Genomic DNA, 21,473 nt, shown 5'->3' with positions numbered 1-21,473 from the left:
CATTTGGAGTTTGACCTGTGCATTGGGATTTGAAAAGCTCCCCGGTTATTCTGACCAGCAGTCAAAGTTGAGAACCACTGCTGTAGTGTATTCCTGGCATAAGAAAAACATGGACTGTTTATTAAAATGCAGATTCTTGGTCTCACCTCAGAGCTGCCTAAACAAGCCATCTGGGCAAGAGGCACAGTACTCTGCATCCTTAATCAATGCCCTGAATGGTTAGTCTTAACAAATAAATTATGAGAACCCTAGCTGAAGAGATATGACAGAATCCCTCATCGAGTAAATATTCTCTGACTGCACCTCTCACCTGTTTATATAGCAGTTTACAGTGGACTTTGTTATCTCGTGGAATTCCCCATTATATGCCTGTGAAGAAGCTGGGTAAATATTATCTCCATCTTATTGATGAAGAAACTGAGGTTTAGGGAGGTTTTCTCTCTAACAGCACACCTGGAGTTACAAACATACGTCAGGCACACATACGTTGCTGGGAGGAAACCACGGTGGGGGACAAAAGACAGAAACAGAGATGCAGGTGTGAAGAGATGTAGTGCAGGTTAAAAATAAGAAAATTCAGAGAAGGGGGTTAATGACAAATTTGTGAGGCGAAGGGAATCTGAGGAGGCTCTTTGGAGGAGGTGGCCCTGGCTATCTTGGAGCTGGGAAGTTGGAGAGTTTCCTTTTTCAGGTCTGGATGGAGGGCACATGACCATGGCCTGCTACTATGCTCCCTTTATGGATTCCCATTCTTGGAGTTTTGCTGTTTTATAACCCAGTCTGTGTTACTTCCTTGTGCTATCATTTTATCACATTTATAATAAATTCTGTTTTGTCTTTTGAGGTCTTTCTGGCTGTTTAACAAAAAATGTGGTTTCTCTTTGGATTTTGCAAACAAATGATTATTTTGACTTCCCTGGAGTAAAAAATTGCAATAAGCTTTTTGTCCTCTGGGAAAATAAGCCAATACACATATGAACTATCATGTAGTTCATTTTTATAGAGGTGGGTAATTTTTTTAGCTATAATTATCTAACCAGCTAAAAAATAAACATCTGTACTGTTATGACTGTAATTAAATCAAGGAATATGAAGAAAGTTTCAAGGATCGTGGGTTTATTTCTGGAACAAAAGAGACAGTAAGGAGTAAATCTATGACTGGCCATTGGATAAAGAGTCAAGCTGTGGCTGGCTTTTCTCTTTTCCTACATCTGTCTTCGATTATTATATATATTACCTACTTCCATAAGGCATCTGGTGCCTCAAAAAAGCCATATGAAGATATGGAGAACCTTTATAATTGTTAAGACTTGGGAAAATTGGCTTAAGTAGTGGTCTTTATTGAAATACACAATTTTTAATAAAATGCAGTTCATTATTTCCAAATGCAATGCATCTTTTAAAACAGTTATAAGTGCAAAGAAATGCAATTATATTTGTCCTTTAAAATATATCTATTAAAATTTAAAAGGCACATATTCTTTGACCTACTGGGTCCACATCTACTAATCTATCCTACATATATATATATATATATATATATAATATATATATATATATATATATACTGACAAGTATACAAAAATATGTGAAGTTATGTTTATTATAATATTATTTATAACAGCCAAAAAATGGAGGTAATCTAAGTGTCTGTTAGTATAGGACTGTTTAAATGAATTATAGTTCAACCCTGTAATGGAATATTATACCATCTTTGAAAGAATGAGGTATTGATATAGAAAGGTGTCAAGTTACTGTAAGGAAAAAAAAATCAAGTGGCAGAACATTGCACATAGTGTAAACCCATTTGTACACTTAAAAGGGTATGTGTATATACATCTTCTTAAATATGCATGGACTATTCCTGACATGGTACACAAAATCCGTCAAAAATGCTTACCACTTTGAAGGCAATAGCAGCTTGAGCAATGTGCATGAAGGGAATATTTTTTGCCTTTCACTGTGTACCTCCTAGATTCTTAGAATATTGTTTTTATAATCATTTATTACTTTTAAAAAATGGATTAAAATAATTATTAAAAAATAAAAATAATTAAATTTTATTGATTTTATTAATTTTATAATAGAGTTACATAACTTGAAGAAGCCGTTTAACATTAAAGCCTGTATCCTGGACTAAGAAATTTTCCAGATATGTCAAAGGAAACAAAAATAATCTTCATTAATTTAGTACTTAGTTTAAATAATTACTGATTTATGTTGAATAATCCCTGAAAAAAAAACACAACAGAAAAATTAATTTCTGCCATTGTTTAGAAGAATTATATATACCATCAGTTGAGAGCTTCACGATTTGAATTATAATAGCCCAATTGAGGAGACTACCCCCACCCCCACCCTGTGTTTATGCTTCTCCTGAAGTGTCATGGAAACATTTGATAATGATCCAACTACATTGAGCTCTTCATTTACAGTGTTAGGCTTTTGTGCAGATGGGTCCTGATCATATGCTGTTTTTGGATTATTTTTCAGAATCAGAAATTAGTAAAAGATTGTTTTCTGTTATTTAATCATTTATTTAGCCCCAATGTATTGGGGGATTGTTTTAAAACATGATTTTTTTGTCTTTTTTATGATTTAATATAATATGTTTCCCGAGTTGGTATTTTAAAGAAAACTTTTAGTAATTTTTAAAACATTTCTTATATGACTTTCTGACATATTTGCCCCACATATAGTGACTTATCAACTTCTATTATTCCCTGATATGATACCATAATTGTTGTGATTATCTTTGTTTCTACTATCTTTTTATCTACTATTCACTGTGTGTCTTAGACCTCAGAGAGAGATCTGATTGGGTTATTTAGTAACTTTCTGGCATAGGGAAACACTTTTAGACAGAATTCTCTCTCTATCCAGGTCACTTTAGCCTTTGTGTCTGGCCAATAGAAAGCTAGTTGTTGATTTCTGGTCCAATCAGATATGTCCAGGAAAACAAGCTCATTTGGAACATAATGACCTCTGATGCATTTACAACCTAATCTTATGAACAGGTCACCAGTCCAACAGTCCAACAGAGGATATTTTAAATTCTATTAAATTTACTCTGGCCCTACTCAAAAAATAAATTAAAAACAAATTAAAGGCAGAAAATCAGCCTGGGGGAAGCTTAGATTCGCACTGCATGACCCCCAGCTCCTGAGTAACTCAAGGAAAATGACACAGGCTTTGTGTTCATATGTTCACAGAAAATTTGCATCCCTACTTGGCAGCTTCCCAGGTGGTCAGCCTTGGCACTCAGAGATGGGGACCTCCTATGTAGTGTAGGGCTAATAATATTTCTTTATAGGATTGATGTGAGAATTTAAGGTAATTGTGTATGTAAACTAAATAGGACAATCATTGACCCACAGAAATTATAATAGTAGCAAACATTTACTGAGTGTATACCAAGTGCCAAGCACCATTCTAAACACTTTCTGCTATAAATTCTTTAATCATCTGAACAACCTCATGAGATTATTATTTTTGTTTGATAGGTGATCCAAGCAGGTTCTGTAACTTGCTGGAGATTACACAGCTAGTGAGTGAAGGAGCCAATAGCTCATGCTGTCAACATCTACTAAACCACCTTTACCCAGGAAGTCAGCCCTCGACTGTTTTTGCTCTTAATTCTGTAACCTGGGTTACATTCCCTGGGAGATCCACATGTGAAGTCCCACCCTATCTTGCCCTCCATCAAATCCAGCCACAGTCCTAGTTCATGATGCTCACTGAGTCCCTTGGGAATTGGACATGTCACAGGGGCAGGGATTGCGCCGTGTACTATCCTACCTGCTCTCCAGCCCTCACTGAAGCCGCAGTGCACCCTGTCCTGTGGGATTACCTCATGAGGAGCACAGCTCAGGCGAGGCTGCCTTCCTCGGAATTCCAGTGAAAAAAACGTCTTCAGCTTGTTACATTATTACATTATCTCCTGTTTTCTCTCCTTCACTTGTGAGGCACTGCGTATTTTGAGTATGGTCAGTCCTTAAGGCAGACTGAAGTAGGTCACATTTGCCCCTGTGAACCCACCCAGTCTACCAGTTGCTTCTGTTTCACTCTTTCACATCTTAATGGGTTAGTTTAATGAGAAGCTTTTAGCTTCTGAAGAAATAAGATCTTAGTGGAGGAATGGAAAAAGTGATTTAAAGCAATGCTTCTCAAACTTTAATGTTCATATGAATCACCTAGGGAGCTTATTAAAATGCGTGTTTTGATACAGTAGATCGGGCTGGGGCCTGAGAGTCTGCAATTCTGACAAGCTTCTGGTAATGCCAGTGCTGCAGGTTTCTAGACCACACTGAGTAGCAAGTATTTAAAGACTGTGGCACCATCCTGAGGTGGCAGAGGATTCACCCTATTACCTTTCCAGGAACAATTTAATCCGAAACACTGAGTCTCTTAGTGGACTTTAGTTAATGTAACTGACTGCTGAAAGAAACTTCTCAATTATAGACCCTACCCTAGACTGCTTACCAGTAAAGCCATTCCTGATTGGAGAAAAGAACTAGTATAAACTTGTCAAGTTTTGATACAAATACTGTAAAAATAGTTGTTTTCCTTCATCAGTCTAATTTAGTGACTCTCAAATGATTTATACTCATTTTTCCTTAGCTTTATGCAGAAGAGTATCATCTTGCAGCTGCTCAAGGTTGAGTTTCCCATGACTGGGGAAATAGATGACTAAAGTCATCCTGGTCCAAGGGCCGCAGGTGTATTTCAGTATCTGTTTCTTTGTTCCTCTAGCATCACCCACATAAAAGGAAAGCTAAGTCAACTTTTTATTTCTTTGTCTTTTGATTTGGAGTCAGCTCCATAGGAGTGTTTATGAATAATTCCTTTAGAACTGGTTTGATAATTTTAATCTGAATAATGAAATATGGTACAGAGCTTTACATATGGAGGTGCAGTGTGGGCAGACATGTGTAAAATGATACAGCTAATTCTTCTTGTGATGCCAAAGCCTTATGTTCTCTGTTTCTGCTTTCAGGGAGGCGAACACTGTTATTACCAGGGTCATATCCGGGGAAACCCTGCCTCATTTGTTGCAATGTCAACATGCCATGGTCTTCAGTAAGTATCCAAAGTTTTTTTTGTGCCATCCATTCCTTCCATTATTTTCTTTATTTGTAATGCATTATATTAAAATCTCTATTTATGTCAAAACATAATTTTAAATCAGTGATGGATCTGATCTTCTTTGTTGTGGTTTATAAACCAAGCAGATTTTTAAATCAGAGTGGCAGAGACCAGGGGCTTTGGAATTATCATCTGATACCTTGTAGTGACATTTGAAGCATTTTTCTAGTTTCATCCACAATGAGACAAGAGTGGTTTATATAACTTTGGTCTCTGTTTCTGTGAATGGTTAGTTCCTTGGTACCAGTTCTGCCCCATGCTCCTCCTTGATGTCAGTTACTATATTCTATGGAATCATAGACATGTCAGTAGCTGGAAACCCTTGACTCCTTGCAGGAAGACAAAATGCTGCAAGTGACCTCAAGATCTCATGTGTTCCAGCCCCTTTTTTCCAGCCAGAGTCCCACCTAACCCCCAGCAAACTTGTGGGAGGGCTGTTTGTTCATAGAAATCTCCAGGGAACAGAGTTCATCCTTCCTTGGGGCCTTGCTTCCTTTCTCATAACCTTCATCTCAAAGAATGTCTGCTGATGTCTAACATGGGAATACATCTACTTCCTCTGGCCTGTCCATGGTGGTGACCCACAGGTGGCTCTCTTGTTTGCGTTGTAACCCCTTATAAAGCTTCCGTGTCATTCCTCATCATTCTACTCAGGCTAGCTCGTCTCAGTTCCTTCTTGTTTGCTTTGCCTTTCTGGCACAGACCAAGCCAGCATTTCAATTCTGTTAAATTTTTGTTTGTAAACTTTAAAATACTTCCTGTCTTTTACCACATCAGAGATACAGCTTTTTCATCTAACTGGCAGTCGTTGGGTGTGTACTTCAACCAATCACTAGAAAAATGAAGGTGATTAGAACATGAGCTCACAGTCTGGTGGAGAAGCTAAATCTAGCACAGTTTACCTACTGTGGAATGTGAATAAGAATATTTGTTTTCTTTGAGAGAGAAAACAACTGAGAAAAATGCAAGCCAAGAGTGGGCTCTGAAGAATAAGATGATTCTTGAGGGCTCCAGAGAAATGTCACCTGAAGAAGGTGGAGTGCACCTTGGAACTGGCTGTGAGAGAATCTTCCGAGGAGGGAGGTTAGATGGACGGATCTTAAAGAGCTGGAGAAGAGCTCGAATGGGGAAGCCTGGAAAATCTAAACAGTCTGCCTAAGTGGCGCCTCTGGTCAGGCTCTGGCAGTAGGTATGTGAGAGGCAGAACAGAGACTGTGAGCATTAGTTAAATAGTCAGAGAAAGGACCATGTACCTGAGAGCGTGGAAGACTTCCATTTGCTTATTGTTTGTTCTAAAAGACTGTTTTACTTATTTTTAAGTAAATTCTTTGAATAAAAAGATGTGTTTATGAATAGGAATCTCTGCCTAATAACTGAGAGCCTTGCTTTTTCTTTTTTGGGAAAAGAAACAGTGAAGTTTCTTTCAGCAGTACAGTTGTTACAGCTGATGTCAAGTTGAGCACAGCTGTCAGGAACTGAGCCTGTTGACGTTTGTGATAGCAAGTGTAGATTGTAGGAGAATGATAGAAAAATAAGAGGCTTTTCCCCTCTCTGGTCCTCTTAAAATCTCAATCCCAAATCACACTGTAAGCATCTTGCCCAGTACTTATTCCAGTTGGCCTCCCAGTTTTCCTAATGGACACAATACTGTGAGAAGCAGAAAAAAAGGTATTACTGCTTTCTAAGGACTCTAATAGACCCAAGAGCCTAAGACTAATAGCTTGATACTAATCCTACATAGTCATTTGAAGGAGGATGGAAAAGTGACTTTAAAGAGATTTTAGTGATTGTATCAAAAGTGGAACTCAGAGCCTGTTTCAGTTATTTTAACTAAGTAAAACTTAACTTCTGCCTTTAGAAACCTGTTCATTTAAAATAAAAAAGAAACAAACAGAAAACCCACCATATCTAGGAACACTGTCAGGGTTGTGTATAAGCGTGTCTGAATGTTCCTAGACGTTTATGAACATGCTGGATAAATATACTCTTGTTATTTACAAATTATTACTTCTTATCTTGATTTTTTGCCTTCTGAACAAAAATTGCTGACAGAAATCTTTTGGGCAATATTACTAAATATTAAATAATTTCTATTGTCTCAATTGCAGCAATGTAGATATGAGATATATATTTTCACCCATGACTCATCTTTTATAAATTACCAAGCGCATCCTGAGATTTTTCATTTTTCTTGATTTGCTGAAATCAGTTGAAGAACATAGAAGGGGAAACAATCAGATTTAAATGTATTTTCCATAAAGAACCTGTAAGAGCACATTTTTTTTTTTTCAAATTCAAAGGACTAATGGGCAGTATTTTGGTCCTGGTATGTTTGGTGTTATGACAAAATCTTGTAACTATGGAAACTTAAAGGATCGAATCAAATGTAAGTTTATGGCCCCCTTGTGGCAATTTGTAAGAATGGCTGTTTTTCTTTCAAAATTTTGTTTTGATCCAGCTTTTTTCAAATTTTAGTTCAGTTGGCCTATAATGACTAAGTACTGCCTGCAGGTTTTTCTCAAGTATATACATACAGTGTATGGACTCAGTATACTTATTGAAATTTATATAAATATAACAAAAAGGTGTCAATCCTCAAACAAAGCAAATAAAACACGTGTGCTTCTTTAGTTGTTAAAGAATCAATAATGGCAGATTGTCGTATAGGGAACCAGAAACTTCTAGTTATGGATGGTTGACAGGATCTGCTGTCTTTGCATCATGTGTGTCATGATGCTGAACCCAATAAAAATAACTGATTTTTGCATCGGACACTAGCCCCATACTATTTAAACAAAATAACCTGCTTCCTACCTAATCAGCATAATCATATGAATTTTGGCAAAGGGTGATGGTCTGTACAGTTTTCTGGATGGGTGTGGCCACTGCTCCACAGGGGCAGAGAATGCTTACTGCAGTAATTGCTCTACTGTTTTGAAAAGGTTCCCCCCACTGATTCCTTAGGCATGTGTTGTCAGTAATATCTTACAACCTGCATCTGTTTAGCTTTAAATTCCAAATTCAGAAGATGTACTTTTGGTTGAAAGCCTTACAGATGTGAGGATAGCAGTTCTGAGGGTATATACAGTTGAGGACATGTGGAAGATCTTACAGCAGGCATGAAAGAATTTGGATAGAGGCAGAGCTGGAGGCCATTATGATAATAGCTCAGGGAAACCAACTGATTTCACTAAGCCTCCAGTGAAAGACAAACACTGCTCTGTTTCACAGCTTGGGTGTCATGCATGTACTTCCACCTAACACAGAAAGTCACTGCAGATCACAGCTTTGCCTCCATCACGTTCCTCCAGCATCAAAAGAGGCTTGATCTCAGAAGGACCATGTTCTCCTAAAAGGAGTGGCTGTCAGGATCTTTGAGTGGGAGTTGAGGCCATCTGTAGCTTAAAATGCCCGCCAGAGGATTTCTCAGTTGGCTGATAGTCATCTCCAGCCTAAGAGGGCCAACTTTACACCCTGCTAGCTGCATTCTGTTCCTTGTGCCTGCCCCATTCTGCTCTTTCAACAGCTTTTTCATCTTACTAAATGGCAACTCCATTTTTCCAGTTGCTGGGGTCAAACCTTGGAGTCCTCACTGACATCACTTTTTCTTGCACAGTCCATTTCAAATCCATTGACAAATCTATTGTTGTAACAAAGCTGTTGAAGCAATTATTTAAATTTTAAAGGAGATAGTTTCCCCTCTGTTTGGAATCCTGCAGTGGCTCCTCACCTGTCTCAGAATAAACCCAAGGCTTAGAAGGTCCTGCCTAGTATGGCCCCGCTATTCCTCTGGTCTCATTTTATGTCACTGCCTGTCACCCACTTGACTCCAGCCACACTGAATCCTTGGTGTTCTGGAACACACCAAGATTCTCTTACCTTACAGCATGAGTCTGAAAGGTTCTGTACATGGGTGTCCCTGTGGTTCCTCTTCCCTGCTTCCAGGTCTTTGCTTAAATGTCGTCTTCTCTGTGGAGCCTTGATTGGACCCTCCCAGCAGTGTGCATGTGTGTTGTATGTGTTGTGTGTGTGGTGTGTGTGTACGTGGTGTGCGTGTGTGGTGTGTGTGTGTGTGTTTGAGGGGGATCTGGAGGTGATGGGTGGAACTGGGAAATGGGCACTGAGCAGTAAATTGGTCCTCTGGCAGCAGCTGGTTATAATGCATCTTGTTGTGAGGCCAGAGTCGATGGCTGTCCCTACCTCTTTCCTTGTCCTTGGCAGTGGGATGTTCTACGATGGGAACCTTACGTATCTCATTGAGCCAGAAGAAAATGACACCTCCCAGGTAAGTGCTCCTTCTCTCTGCTGTGGTGGATGTAAAAATTGATGCTGGGAACTTTACTCCCCTTTCATTTTCATCCTCTTTTTTCTCTTTTATTTTTAATGTTTTAATAGCCACGATAGTAATATATATATATATATATATATATATATATATATATATATATGTATATGTATATATTTTTAAGTTAAATACTGACTACTTTAAAATATTTTTTTAAAATTAAATATTGAATAAGTCAAGACCACAAGTGGGTTTTTGTTTTTTAAGTCTGTCTCTTCTTTCTCCTTTATGTTGGAAACATTTTCCTACTGAGGTGTTTGGAAGCCTCCATTTCTATCTCCATCATAATGTGCTGTGATCCGTTTTAGTCTGCACAGGCTGCCATAACAAAATACTAGAAGTCTTTTTTTTTTAAATTAAAGTATCATTGATATACAGTCTTATGTTGGTTTCAGATATGCAACACAGGTACCCCTATTATAAATCCTCACCCCCTCTAGTGCAGTCACTATCAATATAGTAAGATGTTACAGAATCATTAACTGCAAAATACTAGACTGCAAAATAAACAACAGTTTATTTTCCCACAGTTCTGGTGACTGGATGTCCAAGGTGCCAGCTAGGTTGGTGTCTGCTGAAGGCCTTAGAGTGCAGATAGCCACCTTCAGTTAGGGCCTCACCCTTAAGACCTCTTTGAACCTTTATCACCTCCTCACATGCCTTATCTGTAAATATAGTCAGCCACAAGGAGGGTTAGGGCTTAAACTTAAGAATACTGGGGGATAAACCAACATTCAGTCTGTTACAAATCAAATCTACAGATTTCTTTTCGAGATGGTAGATTTTTCTCTCTGTTGATTACAGAGTTTTCTCTTGCCTGTTGTCTTTAAGGCCCTGTGCTGATGAAGTTGAAAAAAATCTACATTGTCTTAATTCTCTCCTTCACTTCAGTTGAAACACTGATTTTCCACAAATTAGAAAAGCATTTAGTTAGTGTTACAGATCACGGAGACACTTCCATTCTAGTTCTGTACACACAGATACTATTCCTTATATCATGCAACATTGTTTAAACACTTAGAGAGGCATGTCAATCTAGAAAAAATTTCAGATCCTATTTTATAGAATCACTATTTTGAATTACTTTGCCACCCAGCAACAATCTGGTTTGGGAAACTATTTGCATTATATATTATTTTCTAGGTTCTTATTGCCAGCTGTTGTATCAATTTGCTTGACCAGGTGATTTTTTTAAAAAGGTACTATCATGAAACTTGACAGTTTATGATACTCTTTTTTTGGTAGTTGAATGCAGCCAAAAGAAATTTTTTGAATGTTTATTAATTTTATTTAGATGAAAGGTGGCTTTATATCTGGTGGTTTTTCTCAGAACTTCATATGATATCTAAATTTTGGAGCAAGGTCTGCTGGGCATCTGCTTGTATCAGTCACCCTGCTCCTCAGTGCCAGGATGATTGTTAGCTCTACAGTCTTTGCCTAGCAACACTGTCTGGCTCTAAAAGGGGGGAAGGGATCCATGGAAAGGAACCAGTTATAAAAAACATTAACCCATTTTCTGAGATGTCTTACCTCTCCTTGGGGAAATAGGTCCACTCATTTATTTTCCATTACTGCTAGCTTTGGCTTCTCTGTCTACAGAGGCATTTTGCTTCTAATAAGATATCGCTCTGGTGCTGGGAGAATCCAGGAGTGAAAGCGTTGTGTAATGGCTCATCGCCTTTTCAAACTAAGGAGAATTTTGTAAGCAAGCTACAGTTCTTCTAAGGGTCTTAGCTTCTTCAGCTATGATTGCCTGAGGCTGGAGATAACCGGTTGCATATGCTTAATCTCTGTTGTGTTGTGTTATTTCAGGAGGATTTCCATTTTCATTCAGTTTACAAATCCAGACTGTTTGAATTTCCCTTGGATGATCTTCCATCTGGTATGATATGCATATTGTGATAAAAAAAGACCACTTTAGTAATTCACTTTAATGCTTTAGAGCTAACCTATATATAGAATATCATTAGCCCAGGATTGCTCATAACAGTTTTAGAGAGCAAGTCAAACAATGTCAAGAGGGAGAATAAAATGCAGAGTGACCTCAGGGTATAGTGGATGAGTTTGGAAAGATAGCTTGAGCACTTTGACAGAAAACTTTAAAAAATTATTAGACTTAAAGTAAGATATTTCTCAAAGAAAAAATAATATTTGAGCAGAAATTAGTTTGCATAGACAAAATATGTATGAGTTCACTCTTGGTGAAATACTGTTTTTGTACATATAGCGATGAACTCTTAATCATTTTCCCAGTTGGTGTTTTCCTCATCTCTTTCGCCCCTGCATTTTAAGAATGATTCTGTATTGGCATTTTTATTATTATGTGCTATTTGTGAGATTAGTCTGTCTCTCTCATGTGCGCTTGTTTACAGGTCCATTTATTTGTAGATGTTGATTTGAGCACCGCAGCCAGTCGTCAGCTGACATGTAGGGCAGAGGGCACGCATGGCCGTGTTAGTGAAGCACAGTCTGTTTGCCTTTGGTTTTATTGGAACCATTGGTTGTCTCTTTTTGAAGACAGAAGATTTTATAGGTGAAGAAACAGAGGTTCAGCTTGTTTTTCTTTTCCAGTTCGCAAGGGACTGATTGGGGATTTGGATTATGGCACTAGAGAATATACACTGAGGGACAGAAGGGAAAAGGAACAGTGATCAGTCTGAGAGCAAATCTTAACCTCGCTTAGGAAAATCACCCAGAAGGTCACATTATGTCTTCATCAGAAAATGACACAAGTGTTTTCTAATGCCCCTTCCTCTCTGAAATGGGTTTGTAACTCCTTGACTTTCTGCAGTTTCTCTAAAGAGAAACAAAATTCACCCCTTCTCTCTGACTGCCAAAGAGATAGAAGATCCTATTTTATAGAACTCACTATTTTGAAAAATGTGCGAATAAGCATAGAGATGCCTGTATTTTACACAGCCACTTGACTGTTCCTTCAGTTACCTTTTGAAACTTTTTACAATCCCTATTATGGGAAGAAAATAAATCATGACTGGCTGCTTGAGAATAGAAATACAATCTTAATAGGTATTACTGGAAGCAATAGACACTAATTAATATTTAAAGTTATAAATAAAGATCATCCCTCAGGACTTTATTGTTGGTCTTCTATGATACAATCTCACCATTTTTTTTAAAACTTTGTTCAGGATTTCTTTTTCTGCAGAAACTTTGGGGGTGGCTTGGCCATTTTGCTGCTATTAAAAATGATTTTGAACATACTCTGAAAATTCAGGTCTGCCTCAATTAGTTTTTGGTTTTCTTTTCTCATCAGAAGTTGGTACTGTCAATTTTCAGTCTTCCATTCAGTCAATTATCTGTCTTCCAAGATGCTTAGACTTATGATAAGTTAGAAGAAAACAAGAAATGAATAGATGTCAAAGCTGCAATTTTTGTGAAATAAGCTCAAAAGTAAGCTTACTTATTTTAATAGAGTTCCCCTGGGCTATGATCACCAGCACTTTTGTCTTGCTGAGATTATGTATTTCCCAGAGGTGGACTCTGGTCAGGTATTCCCCACACCTGTTTGATTGTAGAACCTCTTGTTTTTACATGACAGAGCTCTCAGGACTAGTGTTCCTAAGAATACATTTTTGATAAATATTTATTTTGTATGGGCCCCTTAACACTCATTTTTTTTAAGATTACCACAATGACATAAATCTTGGGTACTGTTGGATGAGTTGTGACATATGCACACTCCCCTGGTGAGATACAGAGCTTACCTGCTTCCATAAATTCCTGTGTGCCCTTTCCCAGTCATGTCTCCCTCCTCGGCAATCCCTTTTCTGATTATTTTTTATTTTTATATTTTATTGCCATAGATCACTTTATCCTGTTACAGGTATTCATACAAGTGAGTCATGCATTATGTCCAGATCCTTTGCTTAGGACATACCTATGAGATTTATGTTGTCAGGGGTCATAGTTCATTCTTTTTAATCAATGAAACCGTCATAAGATTGTATATCGATGATACCTTACTAAAAAAAAATCTAAGGTATCATCGATATACAATCTTATGACAGTTTCACAAGAAAAGCAATGTGGTTATTACATTCACCCTTATTATCAAGTCCCCCCCAATACCCCATTGCAGTCAATGTCATCAATGTAGTAAGATGCCACAGAGTCACTATTTGTCTTCTCTGAGCTGCACTGTCTTCCCCATGACCCCACCCACACCATGTGTACCAATCATGATAATACCCTGCAATTCCCTTCTCCCTCCCTCTCCACCCGCCCTCTCTCACCCCTCCCCTTTGGTAACCACTAGTCCCTTCTTGGAGTCTATGGGCCTCTTATTTTGTTCCTTCAGTTTTGCTTTGTTGTTATACTCCACAACTGAGAGAAATCATTTGGTATTTGTCTTTCTCTGCCTGGCTTATTTCACTGAACATAATACCCTCTAGCTCCATCCATGTTGTTGCAAGTGGTAGGATTTGTTTTCTTCCTATAGCTGAGTAGTATTCCATTGTGTATATGTATGACATCTTTTTTATCCATTCCTCTACTGATGGACACTTAGGTTTCTTCCATATCTTGGCTATTGTAAATAGTGCTGCTATAAACATAGGGGTGCATATGTCTTTTTGAATCTGAGAACTTGTTTTCTTTGGGTAAATTCCTAGAAGTGGAATTCCTGGATCAAATGGTATTTCTATTTTCAGTTTTTCGAGGAACCTCCATATTGCTTTCCACAATGGTTGAACTAGTTTACATTCCCACCAGCAGTGTAGGAGGGTGCCCCTTTCTCCACATCCTCACCAGCATTTGTTGTTCCTAGTTTTTTCTGTGTTGGCCATCCTAACTGGTATGAGGTGATATCTCTCAATAAGTATATTTTATTGTATGAAAACAGCAAAATTCTTAATCCATTGTGTTGATGATGTTTTGTCGTTTCTAATTTTCTACTATTATGAATAAAATAACTGTGAACATACTTGTCAATTCTTTTTTGTGGTCACATTTACATTTCTTCTGTCAAGTACCTAGGAATGAAATTACTGGGCCATAAGGTAGGTCCATATTAACTGGATAACAGTGCTTTCAAGCTGAGCATGCATCAGAATCACCTGGAGGGCTTATTAAACATGGACTGCTGGCCTTTAGAGTTTTTCTTTAAACTACTCTGTGGAGATATGACTGACATACAAAAAGCTGTACATAATCAATGTATGCAACTTGATGAGTTGGGAGATAAATATACATTTATGAAGTCATCACTGTAATCTATGCTATAAGCATACCATCAACTCTAAAAGTTTCCTCCTGCCCTCTTTATTAATTATTATTATTCTTAATGATAAGAACACTTAAGATCTACAGTATTAGCAAAATTTCAAGTATATAATACAGTACATTAACTATAAGCACAATCCTGTACAGTAGATCGATAGGACTTATTCACTTTATACAACTGAAGCTTTGTAACCTTTGACTAAACCTTTCCGTTTTCCCTTTACCCCGGCTCCTGGCAGCCACCATTCCACTTTCTGCTTCGATGAGTTGGCTATTTTAGATTCCTCATGTAAGTGGTATCATACAGTACTTGTCGTTCTGAGTCTGGCTTATTTCACGTAACAAAGTGGCCCCTAGGTTCATCAATGTTGTCACAAATGGCAGGACTTCCCTTGCTTTAAGGTTGAATAATATCCCATTATATATATGTGCCACATTTTCTGTATCCATTCATCCATCAGTGTACATTTAGGTTGCTTCTGTATCCTGGCTATTGTGACTAATGCTGCAGTAAACATGGGGGTGCAAATATCTCTTTGAGATACTGATTTCAGTTCCTTTGGCTGTACCCAGAAGTGAGATTGCTGGATCATATGGTGGTTCTGTTTTTAATGTTTCAAGGAACCTCCATATTGTTTCCATAGTGGCTATACCAATTTCTAGAGCTTTGATTCAGTACATTTTGGGTGGGTTATGAGAACTGGCATTCCCAAGAAGTTCTCAGGTGATGCCTATGCCATTAGTCCAGAGTCATACTTTGAGAATTGCTGTTGTATGAGAAATTGCCAAACCTTTTTCCAAACTGGCTGTATTATTTTACACTCTCACCAGCATTATTTGAGTATTCTAATTGCTCCACATCTGCACCAACATTTGGTGTGTCACTCATTAATGAAGGTCAGTAGTGGAAGTGAAGGTCAAGTCGGGCTATTTAGAAAGTTCTTGAAAAACAAATGTGATTGTGTTTGTAGGGGAAAATGAAAACATTTCATGAGATAAATTGTTAGGAGTAATATTTGAGATTTTTAAAAATTATATTCATTCATGATAAGTTTTTTTAGTATCACTATGAACACAATTACTTTGATGTTCTGTATTATTAAGTACAATATTATAAATTATAAAATTCATAGAAATCATAGTTATATAATTCAAAACAATTATAATTATAAGTTTTAATAATTAATGATCAGGGTATAATTATTTAATTTATACTGGCAATAACTAGTAAAACTTTGACTACTCTATGTGAAATAAATCTGGCAAATGCACTGTTAATTTTATTTTTATTTCCTTTTAGAATTCCAGCAAGTACACATCACTCCACCAAAATTTATTTTGAAGCTAAGACCAAAAAGGAGTAAACGGCAGGTATGTCTTCATAGGAATATGTCATAATGTTTTACTCATCTACATTAAGTCTCTGTAAGAGGGTAGGTAGTAGTTTAGCCTGTAGTCAGGGTGTGCTAAACAGTAAGGGTGGCAGATCTGTAGGCGCAGTAGAGATGAGACCATATTATTTCATAGACTCAAAAAGGACTCAAGATAGTGGTAATAATATGGTTATTCATCGTACAGCTGGATTATGGGACTGTCTGTGTGGCATCTCAGATTTTTTCTATCAAGGACTTTTTCCTTGCCACATTCTGGAGTCTTGTGTATAGTACGCATCCTTGTATCCCCTTAAACATACCGTCTTCAGAGTGGATTTATCAGGTTTTGAAGCCACAGAATGCTATTTGAGCTCCTTTGTGGAGTCTGTATGAATGTTCAGTGAATCTTGGACTTGGTAATAATAACTGTTTGTACATTGCTTTAAACACCGTAACGTAGGTCCTATTATTCCCCTTTCATGGGGGAAAAAAATGATGGCTCTGAGCTGTGAAAATGACTTGCCCAGAATCATAGAACAGGTAACGCTGTAGACAAAAAGAACTGTGGTCAACAGAACTAAGATACGATCACCATCGGGGTGGTTGGGGGTGGTTGGTGTGTGCATGTGTGTATGTGTGTGTGGCATAAAAAACACAGGATGAGAGAACTAGATCTCTAATAAGATTAAGCAGTTGAAGGAACCATATATCTTCTTTTAAAAAGATACTTAATAAGTATGAAATAAAATATGTTTGCAGACAGATTTCTAATGTGAATAATAATTGCTAAATGTTACTGAGTACTTATCATGTGCCTGGCCCTGTTCTGAGAATAACATATTTAACCCTCATAACAACCTTATGAGGAAGGTATTTTTATTTCCATTGTATTAAAAAGGACATTGAAGCATTAGAGATTAAAGAACTTGCCCACAGCTACATGGGTTACCCAGTGGTGGAGCTAGAATTCTTACCTAGAAGTCTGGTCTCAGAGAAGTGTTTATAACCACATGTGCTTTATAGTCTAAACTCAGAAGCATTTGTGTTCCATGAATTACTATGATGAGCTCTATATATTTTATGAGTATACATATGTAGTGAGGCTCAATTAAATAGATAAAAATAATTGCTATCAGGATTTAATTTGGAATAGTATTTATTTTCATGAATTATGAGGTGAGAGAATAAGGCAGTTTTCTTTTGACACATTCCTTGATGTTCTTCATAAACATCTGCAACATTTAGTCATTTGCTAAGCAAGCAAACCCTTGATTTCTTTTTCTGAGAAAGCTGTGGATCCATGGAGGTAAAGTGTATGAAACTGTGTGGCCAGTAGGGCAACTCTCTGACATTAAGAAAATGCTGAGAATTGTTAGAAAATCTACTGTGTGAACCGGTAAGGCTCAGGTGTCTTCCACAATTCATGAAGCAGATACTAGCATCCTAAAACATCTGTTTTTAAAAAGACTCCTGTCATGATGTGCAGTTTATGTTGCTTCTTGGTTTCCAAACCCAGAGTTTGAGCCTTCTATTCCCTATCAAGTTGTTGTTAAAGAGGTTTGTGAAAAAAAGTTTTAAAGTTTGGGAATGCAGATAGCACAGAGACAAAATCCAGGTGGCAGCAATTCTTTAGTTTGTTTGAAAAGCAGCTTTCAAACACAAACATCCCCATATTGATTTAGGTTTGACTGTATACCCTAGCCTTTCGGAAAGTGAACAAGACTTCCTGAGATAATGTATATCAAAGCCTGACATACTGGAAAAAGTTAACCTGACAGACCTTATCCAAGGCTGTGTTGTAGACTAACTGCAGACACAAAGGCATATGTCTGGCTTCATGGCTCTTACCAGTAGCATTCATTGATCATAATTTTGAAGATGGAGAAAATGTTTTGTTGAACAGGGCTATAGAGCTGAGCTAGGTAAGCCAAGACTGCCCAGGAGCTCTCAGATCTATCCCGACAGAGCTTTTGGATCATTTGGAGAGGAAGGGCATGTCTCAATTTCAGATCTGGAGATTTTAGAATGAAAGTGCCAAGAGCCAACTCCCTGTGTCTTCTCAGACATCCTCGGGAGCTTGAATTAAACCAGAAAGAGTGTGCTTCCATGTTACAATCTCCAAAATAGACTGGTAAATGAAAATAGCCTTATGTAAAGGACAGTGAGACAAATGAAAGTACAAAATAAGGTATATTTCACATTTGATTTTAGATGTGTAAATATTTCTGGAAGAAACCAGTAACTGTGTTGTATCCATTGTGGGAGAAGGAGTAACAACTAAGTAAATGGGGGGCAGAGGTGAGAAGAACACTTCGATCCTAAGCCTTTTTGTAATTCTTCAATTTTGGAACCATGTACATTTATTACCTATTCAAAAACCCAATTAATTAATGAAAATGAAGAAAAAAGCCTAGAGAAATAAAAGGGTAAATTTTGTTTTCTTTATTTTTCTGGGTTTTTTAAAAGTTTTTTTAATTAAAAAATTTTCAGCTTTATTGAAGTGTAATTGACAAAATTGTAGAAGTATTTAAAGTGTAAAACAGGATATGAGATTTGATATACATATATTTATGAGAGGATCCCCCCCATTGAGTTAATTAACACATCCATCACCTCACATATTTATTGCCTATTTGGTTTTTTTAGTGAAAACAATATAAATTCTACTGTCTTAGGAAATACCTATTATACAATACAGTATTATTACTTCAAGTGTCCACCATTGAATAAATGGATCAAGATACACACACACACACACACACACACACACACACACACACACACACACACACACAGTGGAATACTGTTCAGCCTTTAAAAAGAAGGAAATCGTGTCACTTGTGACACATAAATGAGACTGTAGGGCATTATGCTAAGTGAAATAAGTCAGGCAGAGAAAGATAAAAATTACATGGCACCACTTATAGGTGGAATCTAAAAACAAAGTCAAACTCCTAGAAACAGGAGTAAGAAAGTGGTTGCTGGGGTGAGTGATGGGGGAAATGAGAGGTTGGAAAAGGGTACAGATTTTCAGCTATAAGATAAGTCTAAGGATCTAAAGCATAACATATTTTTTAGTTTTTCACAGCCAAGTTCAGAGAACTTAGTTATGTGCTGTCTCCTTTACTATCTTGCAGCTTCGTCGACATCCTCGTAATGTAGAGGAGGAGACCAAATACATTGAACTGATGATTGTGAATGATCATCTTATGGTAAAAATCGCTGAATTTTTTTCTTGCTTGAACCTGTCTGTACCTAGGGTAAAACTGGTGGGTGCAGAAATGTATTTAGAAGAAAGAAGAAGTCTGTAATGTTTTAACCTGGAGAAGATATTTGTGTAACCAGACACATTTTTACCCAGCAACAACCTGGAAATACTCTTAGGTGGAAGTAACTAGTGGTATTTTGTGAAGTTCCGGAAATACTTGTGTAGCCCATAATGTCAACTTTTTGGATTTGCTTGTTAATATTTTAAGTTGGAAAAATAAGCGAGGCACCAATAATGTGACACTTTAGTTTATTATATACAGCTTTATCCTAATGAAAGAAAAGCAGGTTTTCTGTTTGTCTTGCTATACAGTAAACCATATGGAAATGCTTATGTAGCCCAACAGTGAAGATTTTAGGACCTGACAACATGTCCTTCTTGTTCAGTCAATTATTTTGACCCAAAGTAGGTATATTCAATTCATGGACATGTTGCAGTCAGGATGGGTACATTCATAGCACAGCAGTGAGTTATAAAGCTAATTGTTCCATGTAACCAGTTTTAAACTAAACATATTCAATAATGTACATTGTTGTATTTTACTTAATTTCAGGTACAAGTGCATTTTAATTTACTTTGGATGATTTATGAGAGAGAAAATGTGTCATTTATTTGCATGTGACTAAACATATTGCTGTTCTTTATTATTGTTATGCCTAATAGTAATAATAATAAAATAAAGATTGAGTGTTTCTTCCTTGTTCAGGCCAGGACTAAGTTTTATCTTTCTACTTATTTGAAGGCAATGAGTATTAACTGTTTCCTGAGATTTTTACAAAATAAGTTGTGTAGGTACATATATTTTGGATATTCTAGGATATCACAACACAAATGAAAGCAGATAACACAAATGACGTGAGCCAGATATAAAACAATAGGGAGGGATGAGGGGTGTGGAAAGGAAGGCACATGGCCTGCGAAACAGGAACAGCTGCCTCTCAGCACTTGCCAGTTATCATGTGGGGAGGCTCATTTTAAGTGAAGTCAGAAATCAGGTTTTACAGGGTATTTCCGGATATTTATTTATTTATTGAAGTGTAATTGATACACAATCTTATATTGGCTTCAAGTACACAACACAGTGGCTCACCAGTTACCACATTACTAAATCCTTACCCCCACTAGTGCGGCCACTGTCTATCAGCATAAGAAGGTGTTACAGAATGGCTGACTATATTCTCTGTGCTGTTATTTCCTGATTCTTAAAACACTGTTGATGCCAAACAAAAGTATATGTGATCCACATCTACCCTTTAAGCCACCTCTTTGTGACCCTTCTCTTAGAGCTTTCTTCTCCTTACTAAGTCTTACCAAACTTTACACTTTCAGTGGTATTCACGTCCACTTTTTCTGGCTATCACCCTATTTAATGTCTGTGTATCTTGCAATTCGTAGACAGTTTTCATATGTTTTATCATTTTCAGTGACAATCCTGTGATAAAAATAAACTTGTGAAATGGATGAAATGGGTATTGTTTACTTCACCTCATGGGTGAGTTAGCTGAGGCTTCAGATTTTTAAGAGCCTTGCCTCGGACTACATAGCACATAAAGGACTAGTTCTCAACTCCTACATTTTTTTATAGAAAACTTTAGGGATCTTTCAAACCACACATTTTCTCTGCCAAGGTGACTGTTTGCGGATGACTCTGAAAGCCCTTCGCTTGTTTTCTTCTGCTTTCAGTTTAAAAAGCACCGGCTCTCCGTTGTACATACCAACACGTACGCGAAGTCTGTGGTGAACATCGCGGATCTAGTAAGTATGAACTCGATTTAACATTTCCATAGAGGATTTTGGTTTGATTGCTAATGCTAACTGGTTGGATAATATGGGTTCTTATATTGTCACTGCTCTAAATTGCCCTTTAGCCAAGGTGTCATGTAAGTGCGGTAAGCCCACAGTGGGCTGCATTGACGTAGATGAGCTGGGAAGATGATAAAAGGAAGTGGCCAAAATTACCCATGGATTTATGCCTGAAATTCCTTTCTGCATTTTTCACATTGGAAAAGAAAGGGTTGAGCATAGCTCCTAACAAAGACATTCATAGTGTCCTCGTAAGAGTGGAGAGACTTTCCCAGTTGTGCCATTTCCAAGAGTGCCT

At 37.4% G+C, this 21,473-nt stretch overlaps 1 protein-coding gene across 29 annotated transcripts in view; it reads left to right on the top strand.

Annotated features, from left to right (window-relative positions):
* Positions 1-21,473, top strand: part of ADAM22 (ADAM metallopeptidase domain 22) — a 238,654-nt gene that overhangs the window by 153,692 nt on the left and 63,489 nt on the right. For all 29 annotated transcript variants that reach the window (XM_036990656.2, XM_036990655.2, XM_036990657.2 and 26 more), the window contains exons 5-10: positions 4,997-5,079; positions 9,367-9,430; positions 11,303-11,372; positions 16,032-16,102; positions 19,242-19,316; positions 21,056-21,127. In XM_036990656.2, coding sequence (XP_036846551.2) covers positions 4,997-5,079; positions 9,367-9,430; positions 11,303-11,372; positions 16,032-16,102; positions 19,242-19,316; positions 21,056-21,127 — 435 coding nt within the window. The remainder of the gene's footprint in view (positions 1-4,996; positions 5,080-9,366; positions 9,431-11,302; positions 11,373-16,031; positions 16,103-19,241; positions 19,317-21,055; positions 21,128-21,473) is intronic.

This window comes from Manis javanica, chromosome 6, assembly GCF_040802235.1.
Source record: "Manis javanica isolate MJ-LG chromosome 6, MJ_LKY, whole genome shotgun sequence".
NCBI lineage: Eukaryota > Metazoa > Chordata > Mammalia > Pholidota > Manidae > Manis > Manis javanica.
Note: the sequence above shows the minus strand (reverse complement) of the source record. Positions and strands in the feature narration are given on the sequence as shown.